Source organism: Heliconius melpomene, chromosome 13 (genome assembly GCF_056956725.1).
Source record: "Heliconius melpomene rosina isolate 202511_hmr_F chromosome 13, ASM5695672v1, whole genome shotgun sequence".
In the NCBI taxonomy this organism is placed as follows: domain Eukaryota; kingdom Metazoa; phylum Arthropoda; class Insecta; order Lepidoptera; family Nymphalidae; genus Heliconius; species Heliconius melpomene.
Window position 1 is genome coordinate 7,909,326 of NC_140401.1, and position 22,863 is coordinate 7,932,188.

The 22,863-nt window shown below is 31.7% G+C and overlaps 1 protein-coding gene across 3 annotated transcripts in view; it reads right to left on the reverse strand.

The window, feature by feature from the left end:
* Positions 1-22,213, reverse strand: part of LOC146532804 (uncharacterized) — a 40,838-nt gene extending 18,625 nt beyond the window's left edge. For all 3 annotated transcript variants that reach the window (XM_085195704.1, XM_085195703.1, XM_085195702.1), the window contains exons 1-3: positions 21,860-22,213; positions 8,258-8,513; positions 6,411-6,612 (exon numbers count right to left, since the gene is read on the reverse strand). In XM_085195704.1, the coding sequence (XP_085051830.1) occupies positions 6,411-6,612; positions 8,258-8,267 (212 nt within the window). In that variant the 5' untranslated portion in view covers positions 8,268-8,513; positions 21,860-22,213. The remainder of the gene's footprint in view (positions 1-6,410; positions 6,613-8,257; positions 8,514-21,859) is intronic.
* Positions 22,214-22,863: the final 650 nt, after the last annotated feature.

Here is a 22,863-nt window from a genome sequence, read left to right on the forward strand (position 1 = left end):
TTTTGAAGGTACCCATATCGTCCTGGACCATCCCATATCGACCTGGAAACACTGCCGCGGGTAGGCTAACAGTTCGGTGGCGCGTGGACGGAAATTTCTACGAAACCGCACAGTAGTGGAGTGCCACGCATCCAGATGGTGTGGATGATATTTAAGTTTGTGACGTGCTGTGCGGTTAGAAAATTCGGCGGCAGGTAACAGGCATCCTATACCAGCATCACGCTGTATCCCGCACACAGCAGGGTAGGCAGAGGGCACCTAATGTTAAGACACTCCGTTCCTCACTTTCTGCAGAATTCTGGAGGCTTTGCGTGTGCTCAACACCAGAGCGAAGAAATGGAAATATATACGTAAATAAATATTTCACTTCCTCGAGTGTCGAACCCACAACCGTCGCGTTACAGTCACACCTTTGAACTCTGCGCCACGTCGGCCTCAATTATTTTGTAAATAATTGAGTGTAATAATAGCTAGATCCTAATTATTTTGTAATTAATTTATCGCATTAGAAAATAATCTTCGTGAGAGAGATCGCTCGAATCGAAATCGAATCACGATCGAAAATGTACAGAATAGATATGAATAAAAAAAAACAATTTAATTATAATATATAATTCATATTCAATTATAATATATGTTCTATAACGTCAGATAATTACATTCTGTGCCCTTTCTAATAGGCTAGATGTTCTCGGCACTAAACTCAATTTGGACAATTCTCCACCCTGTTCAAGGTTAGATATTTAAACTGAACCCTCACGTAGGAATATTGAATTATTCGAGCCCCAACGTGCTCGTATATGGGAACATAATTTAATCTTACGCACAATGAAACGTGCATATTAAGCACGTAATAGGTTTATAGAATTAATGATAATTAAATAATAAATAATACATATATGATTGTTATCATAAATAATGTTTTGTAATTGACATTTGACACTTGTCATTGATTTGGCGCTTAAAATATCCGTCTATGATTTGGTAGTTAAGTAATGGATTACTATAGAATTATGATTATATTTAATAGATTAATAAAGGTAATAGTAATTAAATAATAAATAATACATATATGATGATTACAATAAATAATATATTATAATTGATAATTGACACTTGTCTAGGATTTGTAATTTGATACATCTGCCTATGATTTGCAGGCTGGTGAGAGAAAACAATGGAATTACGATAATATTTGACTTATAGTATTATTGTAAATGTATTATATATCCTCGGCTATCTTAGATATAAATGTTAATAGATTTATCATCAATATAATCAACTATTACTGTGATTGCAAATGTGGTAAGTATAGTATAGGTAAGTTATATGTAATTACACTGGGCTGGAGCAGTGAAAGGCGAGTGTTAGTACTAGTAAAGGGATCCCTTAAGCCTACAGATGTGGTCACAAGTCCACGGCACTGCTCCAAGCTTCAGATCATTTAAAAGGTAGATAACATTACAAGGGCGCAGGACCGGACGGAGTGGCGAGCATTGGGGGAGGCCTATGTCCAGCAGTGGACCTTAAAAGGCTGATGGATGGAACATTACTTACAGCTACCAACCGCTTCTGATGTTTGATCGATACGACAATCCTCTTATTCATTTAGACAATTATTCTAATTTATCTTTATTTATATTATATCTACTATCATGATTCTAACACACGCATATTTAATTATTTGTAATATTTAGAATATTTTTTAATAGTTATTATTATGAAAATTATAAAAAATGCAATTCAAAGAATACTAAGTTATAATATGTTTTATATTAATAACAATTGTATATAACACGAGTAAACAATTTTTTTTTTCAACCTTGCGATAATTTTAAAACCAACTGAACTGAGCCAGTTGGCTCAGCTTGCAGTAAATGTAACTATGTTCCCATACTTTATGACATTCGATATTTTGCATGAATTTTACTATGAAATTAACCAAAACTTTCTACTATTCATTTGTAGCAATAATACAAATCTTTGCACAAAGTAAAAATTTTATAGCTTAAGTACAAAAAACTCATATGATATAAGTAGGTACATTGTGAAAACAAATTATAAAATATATATTTTTTTAATAATTTTCATAGATTTTTGAAAACGTAAAATTTTAAGTTAATAAAAAAATATTTGGTTTTCTATCAAAGTCAAGTTAATAGATAAATGTGCTAGTATACAGCAACGCAGGTCATAGTTGCTTTTACTTGATTCTATGCAACGAGTTGATATAAAATGTACTAATCTCACAATTCAACTTTTACCACTGTAATTAAAATGTTTACACATGTTGGTCATAAACATACATAATTTGAAAAATATGCCTAAAATATAGTTTAAATATAGCTAGCTATTCCCAGCCCACATAAACAAAGCAGCCTAAAGCCTAAACCTTGACATACATTTTTCACTACAATCTCAAGATGCAAGATGAACTACAAACCCTTATTATGATCTTCATTCATATTTTACAAACATACCGTTTCTATAGTTTTATTAAATATACTCGTACAATTCATTCAATATCCCGCACATATCAGGGTTGGCAAATGGAACCTGGGAACCTAGTGGTAAGACGCTCAGTTCCCTTTTTTAATTACGTCTTTACCGGAGCGAAGAAATTAAAATATTGAATATTTCATTTCCTCGAGTTGAAATCGAATCCATAACCTGCCTTTTACACCTCGCGCCATGTTTGACATCGATAAAGTGCAAAGTTATTGCGTATTCGTATATTTTTATAAAAAAATAAATATTTATTTTATTATAACTGTTTCGTACGTGGACTTTCATAAGTCATTTTTAGATTTATCTATATATTTGCATACTAGCTATCCAATAGGCTTACCTAGCCAAATATGAAAATCTATATATGAATTCAGTGAATACAAAAAAATATAAACTACACAGATTTACTCGGAAATAAAAAAAATGGAACATTTTTTACACACGTATTGTTTCACGTAACAATCTATGTTTGTATTTGACTAACAATGGGTCTACATTTGTGGACTAAAAAAGACCTTACAAAACTTTTAGGATATAGATCGATGTTATAATTGGTTAGAATTATGTATTTAGGTGATAGCAGCAAATCATATTATGAGCATTTCATTTTTTATATCGACAATAATAGGTTAAAAGCTAATAATTAAAATTTTATATAATTAAAATTTTTCCATAAAGCTTTGTAATAAACGATAGAAAAAGAATATTGGCATATTGAGACCGTGGTAGCGCAGCGTCCGTCTGTGAACTCGACGTTTGTGGGTACGATTTCCACTGAGGGGAACAAATAATTTGATTTCCTCGCTCTAGTGGCAAAACGAAGTGCACCTTTGAGTTCCGCCCTCAAAACATGTTATCCCAAAAATTAGACAGAAAATTGTCTAATAGTTTTCCGTGACCCTGCTGTGATAGGAAAACAGCGTGACGCTAAAAATACTAAAATAATATTAAATTAATATAAGACAATAGTAAATTAATTTTCTAAAATACACGTTTATGTTGCCTTTTTTGTTGCATTTAAAAACTTTGAAAAATCATTATATTATATTGCTGATTTCAATTGGTCGTTCAGGTCGGAGAGCTTTTCTATAAGTCAAAAGTGAGAGTTACCTTATACATAAGACTTATAAGGTAGCTCCTTTGATATCTTTGCAATTTATATGAATACTACTATAATAAAGATAATAGAGGAGAAAAGATCTATTCAGGGCAAGTGAACTTGATTCATATCGGATTATATGAAAGTTTCATATAGCTTAAAGGTAAAACCTCACCGTTGTATACGAGTATATGTTTTAGGGTAGACTGATTTCAAATTTCGCTCTATATTTGTGCAAACCAACCCAAGCATATACGAGTATTTGGTAGCCACGAATAGTATTTGCGCAGATGGTATTTTAATTTTATGTTTTGTACAAAAACGATACTATAATAAAATATTTATACTTAAATATATTACCTGTCTACTCGTGCTATCAATACAAATCGGTTCAATGATTTATCAATTACAAGGGAACAAAAAAACAGACACATACATATGCGTTAAAACATAACTCTCTTTTTGGGCTTCGCCGCACTCGGGTAAAATATATAGTTATACAAATTTTCATTCTTCATATTTTTTAATTTGTATAATATTTTATTAATTTTAATATTATGATAATACGATACCAGAACAAATGTAATAATAAGTAGTTAAGAGTATGTACCTATATTAAATATTAATATTTTGAAATTTCCAAGCATGTTAGATTTAATGGACATTTCGTAAACGGATAGGAGCGGATCAATGGTTATAGCTTTCTGGCTTTCCTTAATCTGATTGGGTTTCGGCAGGATTATCCTATAAACCTACTACGTTGCAATGCTACGGAGAGTATAACTGCATTGTTACATTTTCAATTTTTAAATCGTTTTGTTTTAAGTTTCTTTTGTTTGATTTTTATTGAAAACAAAATAAAAATATATATTTATTGTATTTCGAGGCCAATATAAAAAATTAAAAGTCACAATGTACTGAGATCTATTTAAAGTAATTGCGTTAATTAAGCCTTCAGGATCGTAAGATATACGTAGAGAAATATATTTAAAAAACATAGATATTTGTCAATAAATACTCGTATACTAATAATTGTTTACTTCTCAAACCAATTTTTAATTCGTATGTATTCTTGAAAACCCTCGTGCTTCACAGAATAAGTAGTCCTATTATATAAAGCAGCAGATGGTTTGGTTCGATAGGTGCTGTACTATTTTCAACCAGGTGGTGATCCAGGTCAACTGTTCTCGGCTATAATAAATCGTGTATTGTTGCAACAGTTGTAGCCTAAAACTGATAGAAAAATATATTTCACATTTCCCTTATATGAGATAAGCTTACAGCTTAGATATTAGAACACATTTTTGCCCAAAAGCGATAAGATCAGGTAGTTGATATATTATTGTTAATAATCTATATCGTAGTCCAAGAAGGATAGATAACAGAAAATGTATAGTCTATGGTACTAGTATCTACCATAGACTATACATACAAAGAAATTGAGATTGCTAATTTACGGAGATTCTCCTTAGCGATGTCATATGTCATTGATTGATAATATCGTTTTACAGGTCACCTCTGTTACTTATACTATATATCGGTACTTGACTTTGTGGTATTTATAAGGTCGAAAACAAAAAAGTTCTAATTTATCAATAAATAAATATTACTGTAGACGGTCTGGTCATTAACCCTTTTAAACTTTTATAATGGACAAAGATTTTTTGTAACTAATTAATTATTTAGCTAAAACCGTTAACAATAGTGTGTGTAAGTTTAGTATTTGTAATAGTTTTTTAATAAAAATGAAATTTTCCACTAATAGACATTTTAAATGAGGTGCAATGTTGTTTTTCCAATCAGTTGTCATCCAAAATGCATAAAAATGTTTATTAGTCTTACATAAATTCTCATTACAATTTATATCTGTATAACTTCATAGATCCCTTTTTTTTTAAAGTTTTATATACTTAAAATTAAAATATATATCACGTAATATATTTTATGTGTGAACTTTTCTACGACAAAATGATAGAATGCCTCGTAAAACTCCCCACGGTTAGTAACTTTCAAGTTTTCAAGAATATCCTTGACATGGGTGCAGCTAGAAAATAGGTGAATGCTGAAAATATAGCTCCATGTGTCAAAACTACACGGGCTGCCCCGAAAATTCTGGAAGATATTAAATTTTCGATGTATAACCTCACATACATCATTTTAAAATATTTCTGCGCTACATTACAAAAGGTATTTCTATATTTAGTATGTCTGTTTTCAATTATGGTGAAAAATTATGATTTCGGTAGTGAAATAAAAATACAATACGTAAATAGATAAGTTTCTATTGAAATTAACAAGCAAACTTAAATTTCTATTTAAATTTGATAATTTAATTCCTTGTTTTAAGTTTAAGTAGACGCAGAGAACCAAGCTTGAGGCACTCTGTTCTCCACTTTCTACCTATCTAGAGACAGATCGTTCTACCAGGTTGCAGAATAGAAAATAATTTTAATATAATTTCTCCGACCACCATTCACGTGTACCACGTGTACAATCAGACTTTATTTGATTGAGCTACGAGGCTACGAATGCTTAGAATTAATAGGTTTATACTGTAACGTATTTAAATAACATATGGATATCTACATAAAACAGCCCGTCATGGTCCAATGGCATAGCGTATAACCGTAAACGCGGAGACAAAAGCACGGCGTCGAGTTCCCCCACTCAACACGTGATGTCTCGAACATTCGACGGAAGGAAACGGAGTGTTTTGACAATAGGTTCCCTTTGCCTCATAACGCTAAAAAAATCTACATATATACAATGTCACATTAAATACAAACAATATAATTTTATTTACCTTCGCAGCTGTTTCTTGGTAAGTATAACAACCATCAGTGCTATATTCGCGGACATCCCAAGTCCAGAGAGCGCCAGGAGGGCTGCTGCGCTGGCAGCGCCGCCGGGGGGACAGTGCTTTGTATTGTTGACCAGTGAAGAATTAGTAGCACCGGCAGACCCGAAGCGCAGGTTGGTGCTTATCATAGCAACCGCTGATCCCGCTGCAAAATGGTTTATATTTAGTAAAAGTATATGTATCTAAGTACTTTATTATTCATGTGTAAATGTTGCTAAGCTACTTATATTTTTTTTTAAGAAAATATGTATGACACAACGAATAGAATTCAGAACTAATGTTACATAATATTAAAATGCAAGTTAAAAAGAGATCCAGTTAAAAATGGTTTTACCTATTAAAAAAATATATTAATAAAGTAATATAATATCCACATTTATCTTTATTGTCTCTCGGTAATATTATGCAATTATATAATACATACTAAATTATTTAAAAAAAAACTCTAGAATATTTCCAAATAATTACCATACCGTATTACTAGTATGCTATACAAGTAGTAGTACAAGAGAAGTATCGATTTATTCTTCAACTAATTAAAATGTATTAATAATATGAAACTTGGCTCACGGCTCACAGTGAGGTAGGATTAAGTGTAAATTACTTCGAAAATATGTTAAGTGTGCTAACTTGTCTAATTACGGAGTCTGACAGGTTTTAAGTTGCTAGCTATTTGAATAATAATGAATTATGTATATGTTATATATTATAATAAATCAGCTTCATCCTGTATAATAATCCAGCACACAGCACCAGGGTAGGCAGAAGAAAGCTACAAGGTGATGCGATAAGTTCCACCTCAACAATGCCTCGAGGATTCAGCCGAAAATGGAAAATGGAGTGTTTTAACACTAGGTTCCTTCTGCCTTCCCTGATATGAGCAGGATACAGCGTGAAGCTGATTTATTTATTTTTTTACCAGCATCAGCAAGCAATTAAAATTATCTTAATGAAAATTTACATTATAAACATAATTCAAAATTATGAACAACATTCCCCTAACTCTTAAATCAATTAGGTAACTTAAGTTTCAGTGTAATTAGCCGGCAATTTCTTCGTAGCCTTATATCAAAGCTTTACGTATCTTGGAAAATTTAAATCATGTTTAGCGACATTGAAATTAAAGTGTTTATTAGAATTTTATGCTGAAAAACTCGTAACGAAATTAAGTTTAAGAGCTTTCTGCTTCCGTTGTAAAAATGGACTAAAATTGAGAAAAATGTTATTATTATTTTTTTCGTGGCCCCTAGATGACAAGATTCATATTTTAAAGGAACTTTTTTTAGCTTCACTCCGTTTCCAATTTTATGATGAATTCTGGAAGCATTTATTGGCGTGTTGAGTAGTTGAACTCAAAGCCGCTTTGCCTCGATACCAGAGCGAATAAATGAAAATATTTAATATTTTATTTCCTCAAGTGGGAATCAAACCCACAACGTGTCGCGCTTACAATCTGACGCTTATACCTCTGCACCATGACTGGTCTCAAAGTCATCTACTTTGCAACAATATAATGCAAATCGAAAGATGTACTAGACATAAATACAAGCTTTTAATTTTTAGTAGCAGGCCTGGTAAATAGAGACGAGCTAAGTGTCAAGACACTACTGTATCTCGGTTGCGCCTGTGTTCGAGGCATTGATTGTTAATATTGTAAATCATCAATATTAAACATTTATACTTGTAGTATTTGAACCCACCCATTTTTTTATACCCAATTATATAAAAAAATATATTTTTAGTTTTGACATCCTTATGGTAAAGGTAAAAAAAGATAATTAAATGCTTACCTGCCGACATGTCTTCTTTTTATGTTGACGATTTTAAAAATGATTTATGATGAACGAATTGTGGCTACCACAAGCTATTTCACCCGCCCCTCCACCGGCCCATTGCATTTTCGCGCATATCACATTACTTATCGACATTACTTTCATAAAAAAACACGTCACTTAAAGTTTGGCACTATAGTCAATTGACATTTATAATTAATTAAATTATTTTATTTATTTATTATCATGACGATTATTTTAAATTAAAACCATTCTAAAAGAAACAAAAAATAGTTGTTAATGTCATGTTATTATGATGAAGAATGTTTTATCAAAAGTCTTTTAAAATAAAATATTAAAAAGTAAACAAACTTAAATAATGAATTCCTAAATTTTATTATAATTTCCATTGGCTAGAGGTGTTATGATGTGAAATCAACACCAGCTACTCTCAGTGATGGTGTAAAGCATCACCTCCTCCTAAACCTGACCTCCTACCACCTCCCACCATCTCCTAAATCATCAGAGTTAAATCTTTATTTATCTACACTCAAGAATGTTTATTCTGATATTCGATGAGATTTTCCTGGTATATTTTTTGTAGGTTTTAGCAGAAAATGGATATTGTTCATAATCCATTAAAAGATATAGATAGATCTTTGACAAACAAATATAGTGTACTCTTTGTTCTCTACGTAGGAATACTTAACAACAAGAAAACTTTATTTGATTGCGAAAGTGATTACATTATGATCGCGCATCGATGACGTAAAACTACCTTTTTTATTTTCACGCTGTATGCCGCATACAGGAGGGATACAGCGTGAAGGCAGAGGGTATCTAGTGTTATAACGTACCGTTCCCCACTTTCCGCCGAAATCGAATCCACAACTTGTCGCGTTTAGAGTCATACGCTTGCACCCTTGCCACGATACTATTTACTAATTGAAAATAACATAACATTATTAATATTCAAATTCATAGAGATAACTACGTCTGCATCAAATAGTTCAAGAACACAAATGAAAAAATCACGAAGCAATAAATCAAACGATTTATACAAACAACAAGAGATACGATAATTTAAGGCAAAAACAAAAACAACGTTCTCCCTATTTTCGAATTTCTCCTTTACATTTCCGAAGATTAATGGCCCGTGTGTTTTTATAGGATAGGATAGCTTTTTAACATTCAAACGTAATGGTGACTTTTATGGCTACATAATGGATATATTTCCTTTGTTAATGTTAATATAGTTGTTTTGTGGAGTTGCTTGAGGACTACTTACTATATTACTAACATATTTGAATGAGATAATTTGGATAGTTTCAAACATTTTGGCCTGAAATGTTTAATATTGTAATGTTAAAGTTGGTAGCTCTTTAAGTATATAAAGTTTAAAGACATAAGTGGCGTGCCATCAAATCTGAATCCCATACTCGACTGTCCAACGAGATGGAATTCCACACATGAAATGATTGGATTTGGATTAAAAGTGAGAACTAAGAACATTGGAACTTAAAATTAAAAAAGAGAGATTCGTTTAATGATTTTTAAATGACACATGGATAGTGAATGGCAAATATTCAAAAAAATATATAATAAATATTTAGTAGTTAAATATGGTGAAAATATTATGCAACTAAAAAAGGAACACCCGAATGAATGCGCCAAAATGCAAAAAATTGTATCATTCAGCCACCGAAACCAAAGTAAATACATTAAGTTAAAAACAAACAAGACTTCACGCTGATAGCAAAATATTGATTTTACGTTTTTTTAAATTCACTGACACTGATAAACTACAAACATGCTTCACAAATTCTTGTGAAAAAAAAAACCATTTTAATCAAGCTTTCTATTGAAATTGTAAAATAACATGTAAATTGTAAAACATTTCAATGTGCATTTAATGCGGTTGGCTGCGAGTTCTCCTGTCAACGTATGTACTTAAAATTATTAAAATATTTAATCTCCTCACGCAATATTATTTTAACTTGCTAATGGGGTCGTGTTCAAAGATTATTGTTCTTTTTTAATTTTGAATATTTAAAATACTTCACAAATATGGTTTATATATTGGGCCCCATATAATTTTGTCTTTAGGTAATTTTGAAGAACTTACAAAAAAAACACATTTTTATTTCATTTATAGCAGGAAATAGATATTTAATTATTATTTTGTATATCTATCACCTCTTTACCAGTATTTATATTATCTAATTATTATATATTGTAATTATTTTATCTTATAGAATTTAGTTTCAAACGTAAATTACATTGCCTGTAATAAATTAATACTAACAATGTTCAACGTCTCTGCTGTAAATCAGTCACTGAGTTAGAAACTCTGTTCAATAAATAATTAATACTGACAAGTTTCAAAGTAAGACAACTTAAGGCATGATAAAAATAGTAATTAAATTAAAATTTTCACAATATAATACCGACCAGTCTATGCTCGAGACTACGTTTTAGTTTTTAATTTAGGATTCCTCCTTATTTTTTTTAAGACATGTATTTTAATAAAAAAATAAATTTTTTTATAGTATTGAAATGGAGAGGAGTGATAGAGAGAACCGAATAGCTGTGATTTCATTACATAAAAGATATACATATCTAATACAATTTTTTTAAATCCTCCATATGCTTGCTATTAGTCGAGTGTTTGTGCACCGAGCTATTGATACTTATAATGAAACCTCCCCTGTTTGAGACGCACTGGTCATTTCGTAAATGATAATTTACTACTACTTAAACAACACGCAAAGGGAGGTCACAGAAAAAAAAATGTTTACAGATGAGAAAAATTTTACAATCGAGCAATGTTTTAACAAACAAAATTACTGTGATAACTTGAAGTCTCTTTTTTTCTTTGTAATAATATTTATTGCAACACTACAGTATACACAGCATTAATAAACACAGCACTAATACCATTAATAACTAAAAATATATGTACCTATATGTTGGTACATATTGTGAATAAAAAATAAGTAGATATCCGTGATCTAGTACGACACTGACACTGTGCTTGACATACAAGTCCTGACCTGATTAAAAGAAACTGCGACGTGGAGCACCCCTTCACCATACAGCTTCAGGGAACGTAAATTGATGATATTGAATTATCAACAGAATTTGATTTCTATCGTCCTTTACTTTGTCCTGTACTTTATGAGAAAATTACATAAACAAGTTGAAAATAATCGTATTTTAATTAGCAAGTACTGATTAAAATCAAATATCATAATTATGTGACAAGAAACAAAATCATATAGCACCATACAGAGAATATAATGTTTTTGTTTTGAAATTTAGAAATCCCCAAAAAGTAAGCAATAACAATGCATTTTTTTAGCATTTTCCTGAGAACTATGTATGCTATAGCTATTAAATTTCATCATAAATAGTTATTAAATTTCATCAGCATTCACAAACATACATACATATAAACATATTCGTGCATTCGAGTTAAACTCCAAAACGACATTAGGACATAACTTCCAACTAAAAGCCGGGAACAAAGCAAGTGTAGAGTTGACGTCGCTGTAAAGGAAACCTCGTTAACACATGTCATTGGACTGCATTAGACCTAGCAAACGTCCTTTGTGTTTCATTCAAATAAACTAACTTTCTCATTATATATTTTTTCGTTTTCCGTTTATAGCAGAGTACCAATAGGGAGCTTAATGTTAAGACACTTCGTTCTCCACTCTCCGCTAACATTTTCGAGACGTTGAGTGTTGAATTGCGTAACTCAACGCATACAGTGTGGTTCCAAAAAAGTACTATTGTACATATTTAATAATAAAAAAAATATTTGTTAAAATTTGACCGCAGACCACGCATCATTCGATGAAATATTATATCTAACATACGGCAGTTAGATTACGCTTAATATACGGGTGTCACGTATTTGACGTGATTAATGACCACGAGGACATCGCTATAGTCCTTTCATACAAAGGCAGCTAATCGACCACCTTAATATCTTGAATAACAGGAAATTACTAAGGTAGAGCGAATCCTTAGATGTATTATGAATGTATTAGTAGGTACCAAATCTAGAAGCAGCGAAAACTTTAGGTAAAGTAGTTGAAATATCATTCCCCCAAATGGGAATCGAACCAGCTGTCATCACGTGTACAAAGAGTGTAACAGAAAGAGAAGAGAAAAAGAAACCAAAATTGTAATTACTTTTTATTAGTTAAATTAAAAAAAAATCCAATAGAATAGTAAAGCAGGAAACGTGTCAAGGTGTGAACAAATCTCTCTGCCGCAAGTTCCTTCCGAAGGGGATTTACGATGCCTCTTATTGCCGAGAGATTCCCACGGGTATGACCACTGCCTGAGATAACATTAAGTCTTTCAAGACAGCGAATATTTTCTTTCTGGAACGTTGATAATAATGAATGAACGGGTGAGGTCGAAATTGATAGTTTTTTTTATGTCCACAAGGGGCTGGTAGGAGAAGCTACATGTAAAAATCTAAATATAGTATGTATATAGTATAATCTATATATATAAAATCGAAAGGTCACTCACTCATCACGAAATCTCAGAAACTACAAGTGCTAGGATTCTGAAATTTTGCATAGGAGTTACTTATAGGACGTAGATGCTCCTTAAGACGAGAATTTGCAATATTCGACTTCTAAGGGGATGTTTTTGGGGTTGAAAGTTTGTATGAAACTTCGTTACTACAAATGCTAGGAGTCTCAAATTTTGCATGGACGTCACTTATAGGACGTAGGTACTCATGGATTAATAATAACGTAGTTCACGCAGGCGAAGCCGCGGACGGGCCGCTAGTATACCATATATGCTTATGCTAATTGCAAAAAACAACTCTATTTTGCACATATTTCCTTTTTCATGCGTATTTTTCGCATATAACAGCGTAAGCAGAGAGAATTTAGTGAAAGAAAATAAAGTGTCTTAACATTCCGTTCACCATGTAAATAATAAGAGATTAATACATTGATTTTAATGCAATATTAGTTTTTACTAATCCTCAAAGAATAAAAAAAACTATTTTAATTTTTACCTAATTATGCTTCCGTAGCCGCAATGTACAATTAAGCGACACGGAGCTTTACTATTCATTACATTTAAACATTACATATCGAATATCTCTATATTATTCATATAATAAAAGCGAGAAATAACCATTACTTTAAAATAAAAAATAAAATTATTCAACTTATCGAAATGTTAACATAAAATATCTATATCAGCCAGATGCCACCAGTGAAGATTTATAGCATTCCTTATTGCCACTCCCTCCTCGTGGTAGCGACTAACGGCTCAGATAACAGTAAATCGTTTAGTCTTTACTTGGGTTAAGTGCGTACATCTTCATCCGATTTGACACATAAAAATATTGTAATATTTATATTCTGACTATCTTGCAGTTAAATTTGTATCTAAAAAAATCAGTTAACGCTGTATTTCAGGCAGAGGGAACCTAACGTTAAGACACTCCGTTCCCCACTTTCCGCCAAGCTTTGGAGGCATTGACGGGTTGAGTGGCGGAACTGAACTCCGCTCTTTGCCTCAACATCAGAGCCGAGAAATGAAAATATAAATTTAAATAATCCCGCCGCTTGAACTACATAATTATTAATTTATTTATCTATATTACTTTCGTTTTCAAGTAATAATATCACTTTAAAAACAATATCTATAATATTCTTAAAAAATGGTATAACTTTTTTATTTATGAACCGATTGAAATAAAACAAAACTGTCAAAATATAATAGTGAAAACTGTAATTAAATCGGTACAGCCGTTTTCGAGATTAGCGTAAGCAAACCCACAAATATTTAATAGCATTGTTTCTGATTCAAATTAAATGCCATAATAATATTTTTTCTTCTACCTTCTTCTTCTACCTTCATATGTTCTACTCTGAAACACCATATGCCAAGTTTAATGAATATACGAGTACATCTCGGCGTAGCCGAAATGACGAGCAGTCATCTTGCAATATGCAGAAGGAACCTAGTGTTAAAACACTCCGTTCCTCACTTTCCGCCTAATTTTCTAGGCATTGTATGTTGAGTGGCGGAACTCGACGCCGCGCTTGGCCTTGTTACTAAAGCGAAGAAATGAAAATATTAACAAATAATCATTAATTTCCTCCAGAGGGAATGGAATCTACAACCTGCCGCGTTTCACGGCTGGTCCTGATTGGCCTCAAATGTAATTTTATAAAACAACATACTAACATAGTATAGATTAAATGGAATAGACTCTTACAATATAATTAGCTTAACCAATATTCGGATAAAGTGCCCTTTCAGCTTTACAATCATAATAAAATGTTAATGGGACCACGGTACTGAATAAATTGGGTACAATACAGAATAATTACGGTTTACAATTATAGAAATCTTATTATATATAGATTATTTATATGATGTCATATACATTTTTTGTTTTTATTTTAGAGTCACATTGTACACACATTACAGGGGAGACAGAGAGAACCTAGAGTTAAGACACTCCGTTTACCGTTTTCAGCCGAATTCTGGAAGCATTGTGTAATCAGTGGCGTAACTCAACGCCGCGCTGTACCAGATTACCGGTGAGCGAAGAAATGAAAACATCAACAGCGCTGCGTTAAGTTACGCCACTCGACACGCAAGAATTTTGCGGAAAGTAGAGAACAGTAATGTAGGTAATATTAACACTAAGTTCCCAGGTTCCCTGTACCCACCCAATTATGTGCAGGATACAGCGTGATTCTATAAAATAGTTTAATATAGGTACTCGCCAACCAGCTTTAGCCTCTAAGCTTTTACAAAAAAAAATTACAAATATTTGTTTTCCCTCAAATGAGTCTAAGATTAAATGTCATCTGCAAACTTCCCCTAAACACCCTAATGATTTTCAAGACGCTGAATCACATTGTACACACACAGGGGTGTTCTCAGAGGTGTTCTGAAATGAAGCACTGAGAAATAAGGAAAATTTTAACGGTAAATACTAGATATTAAAAAACTCCAATTCTTTTAAATAAACAGAGAGGGTAAATCTCCGAAATGAAAAAAATGAAAGGCCTTTTAAGATTTTTTTTATTAGCTTCACGCTATATTTTGCACATAGCAGGGTAGGCAGAGGAAGTGTAGGACCTGGGATCTCATTGTTAAGACAGTCTGTTCCTATTAAGACACTTCCACTCCCCACTTGGTTGGTAATTATATGATTTAAGGGAAAAAAAATTAAAATTTACTTTTATCCTTAAGAACAGAATTTTTAAAGGCCAGCAAGGGCACAAGCGTGTAACTATAATCGCAACAGGTAGGGGGCTCGATTCTTCGCTCTGGTGTTGAGGCCAAGCGCGGTGTTAAGATCCGCCACTCAACACGCAATGCCTCTAGATTTCGGCGGAAAGTAGGAAAGTAGGGAGCGGAGTGTCTTAACATTAGGCTACTTCTGCTTACTCAGCTACGCGAGACACAGCATGAAGCTAAAAAAACACTTGTTAATACGTAAGTATATTTTTTCTACATTTTTTCATGATATATGTCTTAATTGTGTGCCTACCATTATTACAGTAATTTCTAGTCTGCATCATACACTAAAATCTATCAACTTTTTATTAAAATATAAAAGACAATAAATAAAATATATATAATAATAACATACGTATATCTACAAAGATAAAATAAACAGTCGATTTAAAATGACAAACTACACAATTTAACTCAGAATAGTACAATATACCCATCTTATTATTTCTTTGTTCCAGCTGCCGCCATTACAGCGTGTATGAGTTTCGTTTCAGCGTAGAGTGCCCTCCTACGAATTACTATGAACACAAGCGCTCCCCATTTCGAAACTAACAACGCTTTGTAATAGTTCTCATTGTTATTGTCCTGCTGGAACTTTTAACCGACAGCAAAGGAAACTTTAGAATGAACCGGACGCAAAAAAAGCATGGCTACGCGAAGTCGTATATTATTCTCGGATACAATGCATGCCATCTTATCGATTTTATGCTTTAATCTACTTCCTACTGTTTCGTAACCACGAAAGTTATTTATGGAAAATGGAAAGCTTATGGTTTGTTTTTTTTTTAATATATAAAAAAAATACAAAAATATCAAAATTATTATTATAGAGCTGTTTATTTGATTCAACGCCCTAATCTCAAGAACGACTTATTCCAATTGAACAACTCTTTTTGTTTTAGATAGTCTATTTATCGAGGAAGACTATAGACCTAAAGATTCCATCCCGTTAGAGTAACCTCGGAAACTGAAAAGCTAACATGTGTGTTAGCTTTACGTAACACAATTCTTAGTTAGTTAGAATCATTAGTTAGTATCATTAGAATAGCGGACGCAGGTGAAGCCGCACGCAAAAGCTAGCTAACTATAATTATGAAAGTTTTATAGTAAAAAATAACGTACAAATGAAATGAAATTACACCAACGTCTCTTGAGCTTTTACTTAATAAACTTACCAGCAATAGATCATTAAGATTTATCGGGGGCGCAAGACAACCACTTTGCCTTATCTGTAACGTAATCTACTCCTGAGAGAGTGATCTATCGATAGTTTGTTTAACAAACAAGTATTTAAGCTAGAATATTATGTTTAATATTATTAAATAATAAGAAATTATTAATAATTACTAAATAAGAAGAAATAATATTCATTTAATTTATAGCTATTCGTATCTAGAGAACCTAGGTTTTAGATTATTTTATGTTTATTTATGAATCAAGAGAATTTTTGTTAATAATATATTTAATAGATTTTTTTCAGAAAATTTATATATTACAATTTTAATTTTCCATTGCAAATAGGAATAGTAACGTATAAATGAAGGCACATATTGATTACTCAAATATGCGCGGTGTGGGAGGCGATCATTCCGTATGCTGTAGGAAACCGAGAACGCGAGTGGAGGAATAAAAAAACTGATTTTATAACGAACGCGAAGAGGGCACGCAAAACAGACTAGGATATAATAAGCTATTATTACATTTTTAAATAATACTAATATACACCGCCTTTACACCGTTTTTCATTTGTCTCTTTGTTTTCTGTTTTTTTTTGTTTAGGTTAATTTATGTTTGTTTTTCGTTTTGTGTTTAGGTTAATTAATTTTAATTTATTATGGTGTTAAAATAAATAAATAAATAATATATATATTCACGCGGTTTGGTTCGCCTAAGCTTCTTGTTAAATTATAGGCAAATTATACAAAATCTTTACATAAATTATGGCGTTTGTTTATTGTGATGTATTAGCTATATTATTGTAAAGTTCGGTAAATAAACTTTCCTTTCATTTAGATTTTTTCAACTCTTTTATATATTTTCAATACTTATACTATCTAATTAGCTTTGATGTTTGATTATGTCTAAATGCACTTCACGAAATGGTTACAATGAAATTGTTTAAAATTCAACATGAAAAAGCAATTACAGTTTAACTGTAATAAAAGGAATTGGGATCGCTTAAATGGTAATTTATTCGGCCACAGAGATTCAGGTGAATATTTGAATTGAATATTTAAGCAGAGCTAAATATTGAACAAATAGTATCACGCTGTATCCCTCACATATCAGTGTAGGCAGAGGGAACCTGGGAACCTACTTCCCTCCCACTTTCCCCTCAATTCTGGAGGCATTGTGTGTTGAGTGATTGAACGCACCGAACCGAAGAAGAAGAAGAAACCGCGAATAGCCCCAGAAAGTACTAATTAACTAGAAATATTAACTCAAGTGTACCATAAAATAATGTGGTATTTCTGTAGCTGTATTTATCTTTATCACGTCAAGCCTTAATTAATGGCGGAAGCTTAAAATTGCAAGACGTTATTAATGGTTTGCCTTGTCAAAAATAATTATTACTTAGTATTATACTTTACATATTATAAAGTAGTTATGGCGTCTGTCTAATCTTGGTCCTGGTGGAACCCACTGAGTTGATTAGCGGTTCAAAGTTCCATGGAGGTAATAAAAATAAGATAATATTTTATTACTTTTATAATATGTTTAAAACTTAGGTATTTCTTTATTTACTTAGGTTCACGCTATATCCCTAGCAGGGTAGCTAGAGAGAACGGAGCGTACATAATAGCTCTATCGCGTAGTCCACCGTCATCAACATCATCATATATGCCCTACGTAGGTTCCTCGTGCTTTTAACGTGACCTCCCTTCAGTATATTTATTCTATGTTTACAAAAGTCAACCAATGCCCCATCTCTTTTACCACTCACTTTTCCTTCATATTTTTTTTTACCATTCATTCATCATTAATTCGTTCGACGTGCCCAAACCATCGGCAAAGCGCGGCGTTGAGTTCCGCCATTCAACAAGGAAATGCCTCAAGAATTTGGCAGAAAGTAGAGAGAACCTAGTATTAATACAACAGACCGTTTCGAATTTTCCGGAAAAACTTCGAGATATGTTGTTTTGAGTGGCGAATCTTAAACCGCGCTTTCTATATTAGATGTAAGGAAATGAAAATAGTTGAAATATAATTATTCTCACTAGTGGGAATAGAACTCACAACCATCGGGCGTACAGACAGACGTTGCCCACGGCCCCGACGAAATGCGAGAAGAAAAATTTTAAGTAGGGGTCGAGTTCATCTAGCAACGACATCATCTGTAACAGGGTGTTATATGCATAATACCCATTTCATATTACGGTCACGTAATTTCAACGTAAGCACTCCTATTTCCACTTTCTTTTCGTTCAATATATTTTAATATTATGCTCGCCCAACAGATACCTTGAGTTTATGTAATAAAAATAATCTATGACTTCTCCATTTTAGAACTAACTCAGTTTAAGTAAGTAAGGTAGAGGGAACCTGATGTTATGTCCGAAATCGAGGAGGAAGGTTTTTCCCAAATTCACGACATTTTGAATAGCGTATCTCAACGCTGAACGCCGAGCCAAATAAGTATATCTTGTAACAGAATAAAAAAAACATTTTCTTAAATAAATTTTGAAACCAGTGCCACCGCGCTTACAGACACATGCACCACTTTCTTTCTTTCTGCACCACTACAACTTTAATAATTTAAAACTTAAAATTAAATTAAAGAACAACATTATAAAGCAGGACCAGTGCAATTTGGATTTAACAGCTAAAGCATTAATTTCTAGTTTTAAAGTTTGCGGGCGAACACTCATTCTGTTCTGATTTCCTATTGTTGTAGATTTCCGGAAGTTTATATCAAGTGAGAAAATCTTCAATAACGTAGCGCACTCTTAGAAAATAGAGAAATTCTGAAAAGTTCATTAAGAGCTTGAAAACTGAATTATTCATTTGGGAATTGTTTTACAGTAATAAATAAAAACAATATATTTCAATTGTCGTTTATTTGAGTAATAATGATTATTTATGAACTTCATTCTTAGAAGTAAGCAGCTTAAAGGGATTGTAAATGAAAAAAATATAAACTAAAATGTATAAAAACAATAACCTAAATATATGTTTACATAAGTAAATAGTAATAATTTACATAAGTAAATAGTAGTACTAAATATATATTTACATACATAACGATTTCAATAACAAACACAAATTTGGCCCTACTAATACTATTCATCGATTCCTAGCACTTCTCCTGAATAAAACATGAGAAAACTATCAGTTTTTAGTGCTTTTAGAGGCTTACAGTTAGTAAGACACGTTTTTATTAATCGTTGGAACGCGTAGTTAGGTGTTATATACACGTAAATATATATATACATACACATACAATTTTCGATTCACGAAATTTTAACGAGAAGAAGAAAAAACTAAATTTTACGCAAACAGAATTGCGATCTGCAACTTCTATCTGATAAGCCTAAATATATCCCATAATAACATATATATAAAGTAAGAAACATATGTCCTTATATAATAACTAGTGGACCCGAACGCGGCTACGCCCGCTTGAACTATACGAATATTTATTAAATATATTTATGAAATTATTTTCAATTTTCAATAGCGTATGCGTTTTATGCGTTAAGCAAGCTCATTTTGGGTGACGTTTTCTAACAACAAATTTTGCAAATCGTTGCTTAGCAGTGGCGGTTTTTATCAACATGGCGGAATAAATTGCATGTGAAATTAATAAATTGGTATATATCGAAAATATTACAAATATGAGAAAAAAAGTATCCTATGTTCATCCCGAGACCCTCAAGTATCTCTTTATGAGTATTTTATCACAATAAAATTAGCGGTTTAGCCCTGATTGCGTAAAAGACAGACAGACAGACAGACAGAGTTACTTTCGAATTTATAATATAGGTATGGATTAACAGTTAATTACGTTTCTTCGGAACCCTGTCGCATTCATAAATAGAGCTCATATATGTATTTTATAATTGCAGTGTGCCGTATAGCATATTATACTTGTATACCTAATTAAATTTCTTGTCTTAATGCTTCATCGAATAGAACTTTTACCTAAGAATATCATATGAATTGGTGTATATAATTGAAAGAAAAAGACCTAAAAAGTGTATATAATTGAAAGAAATTGAAATTAATGAAACTTGAGATAATCTATTGCTTAACTAAAGTAAATTAGTTAAGCAATGTAATGTAATTTTCATCTTCATGCATGTTCTTTATTTGTAAAGTAGTCGGTAGGATTCAACAATGTATGTATAACACTGTTTTTGATTTATTTTCAATAACATACCATGTAGGTAGAATGTATGAATGCTTAATATCTTTAACACTAAAATGACCTGACCGTATATAATTTTTAAAGAGACTCTTCCAGTACTACAAAAGCCCTAAATAATATAGTCCTAAAAACAACAAGACTCGGTGTCAAAGGGAAGGCTCTTCTAGCCCTCCTTCTTGTATACTTTCTTGTATACTTGTAACGAGTTGGTGGAACTCAACGCCGCGCTTTACCTCGTTCTGTCTGTAATTGTATTTCCTCTTCAGAATTAATGTTGAATAGAAACTCAATGTTCTTATTCAGATGCGTTCAATTAACGATACGAAGCTATTCATTTATTAATAATTTACAAATATACAAAATATTTCCCTCGCCGTGTTTGAACTTAAAATAACAGTGTTGCTATTTTCTCCGAAACATTACTAAAACGATAATTAATAATCGAAATTGTTAATTATGGTCAAGTTTTATTTATATTCACGAATTATATACGTACACAATAGATGATATTATTTTTGTATTATTAATAGAATACACTAAAATATTAAATGCAATTATAAATTAATTTCGGAATGTTATATTCTTTATACCTGGAAAAATCAGGACATAACACTATCTCATTATGAATTGAAACTACACGATATCTTTTTTTTTTAAATTCACTTATGTCGACATTCTTAAATATTAATATATGTATAGTTATTTATATATGTCCTAGGTTAGCATCATTAAAAATCTCTTGAGAATTAAATGAGATACTCATTAAAATATATACGAAAAAAAACTTATTTGAAATAAGAGGATATTTAAGCGTTATTGCAAGATAAAATAGTATACTTGTGTAAACGTTGAAGTAGTATTCAAATTATACTGAGATAAATGTAATTAATGTGAATAAAATCTAATATTTTACAAAATGAGAAATATTATAATTAAAAAATATTTGTTACCTTATCATCGAACCATTTTCTATTTTAATATTGTAATTAAAAATAAAACAAAAGTAAAACATAAATAAAAAATAAAACAATTATATTCAAACTAACAATCCAAAATCTGTCGTCCCTTAGTTGATGTTTTACGCTCTCCAACTTTTTTAATTAATCGAAATTTGACAGTCGCGTGCTAATTGGTATTCAGCCAGTTTGCAGATTAAAAATTATCAAAATATTTTTTAGCGAATGTTGATAAGATAAAAAATAAATTATAATTCACTAAAAATAAAAAAAAATGTATTTATGATTTGAATTTCGTGGTCTCGATGTTCGATATCAGCGCGCAACGGATGCGGGCAAGCGCGTCGGCTGCTGGGCGGATACTGGCTTTGCCGCAGGAGCCTGCGTCACAGCTACTGGACCTCGACACCTTTTGCGGGACCCTAATTAATTACGCAGTGTCACAAAGACAGGCTCTATGTCAAATCTGGCCAATGAAGTTTCTGTTCCCAATTTCGATGGAGGATCCTTTTAACATCTGTGTATTGACTTTTATAATTATATACCGGTCGTAATGGAAAAGGACTAAACTGATTTCTTAAAATTCTTGTGCAACTTTTTAAATAAGTGATGTATGAATAACATAGTAATTGTTTTTTCTTTAATATATATATTTGCTCAAAAATATAAGAAAGAAAGATATATATTATTTAATAAAGTTCGTCCATTTGTAAAAATATCCCTTGATACTATATATAAAACAGCAACGCTACGACGTAGACGTGCTACGAGCTACGAGACAATACAAATGTAGACTATTTATAAGAAGACAGCCAGTTAAGACATTTGAGATACCTAGAGGGAGAAGAGATAACAATATAAAATGTACAATATATTTAATATTAAGAGTAAATTTTGGAAGCTTAGTACAGAAAGTAAGTGATTATACGAGGCGATATTATTATGATGATGAATTCGATTTTTACCAAAAGTTTACCGGTTCTATTCTGACAAAGTAA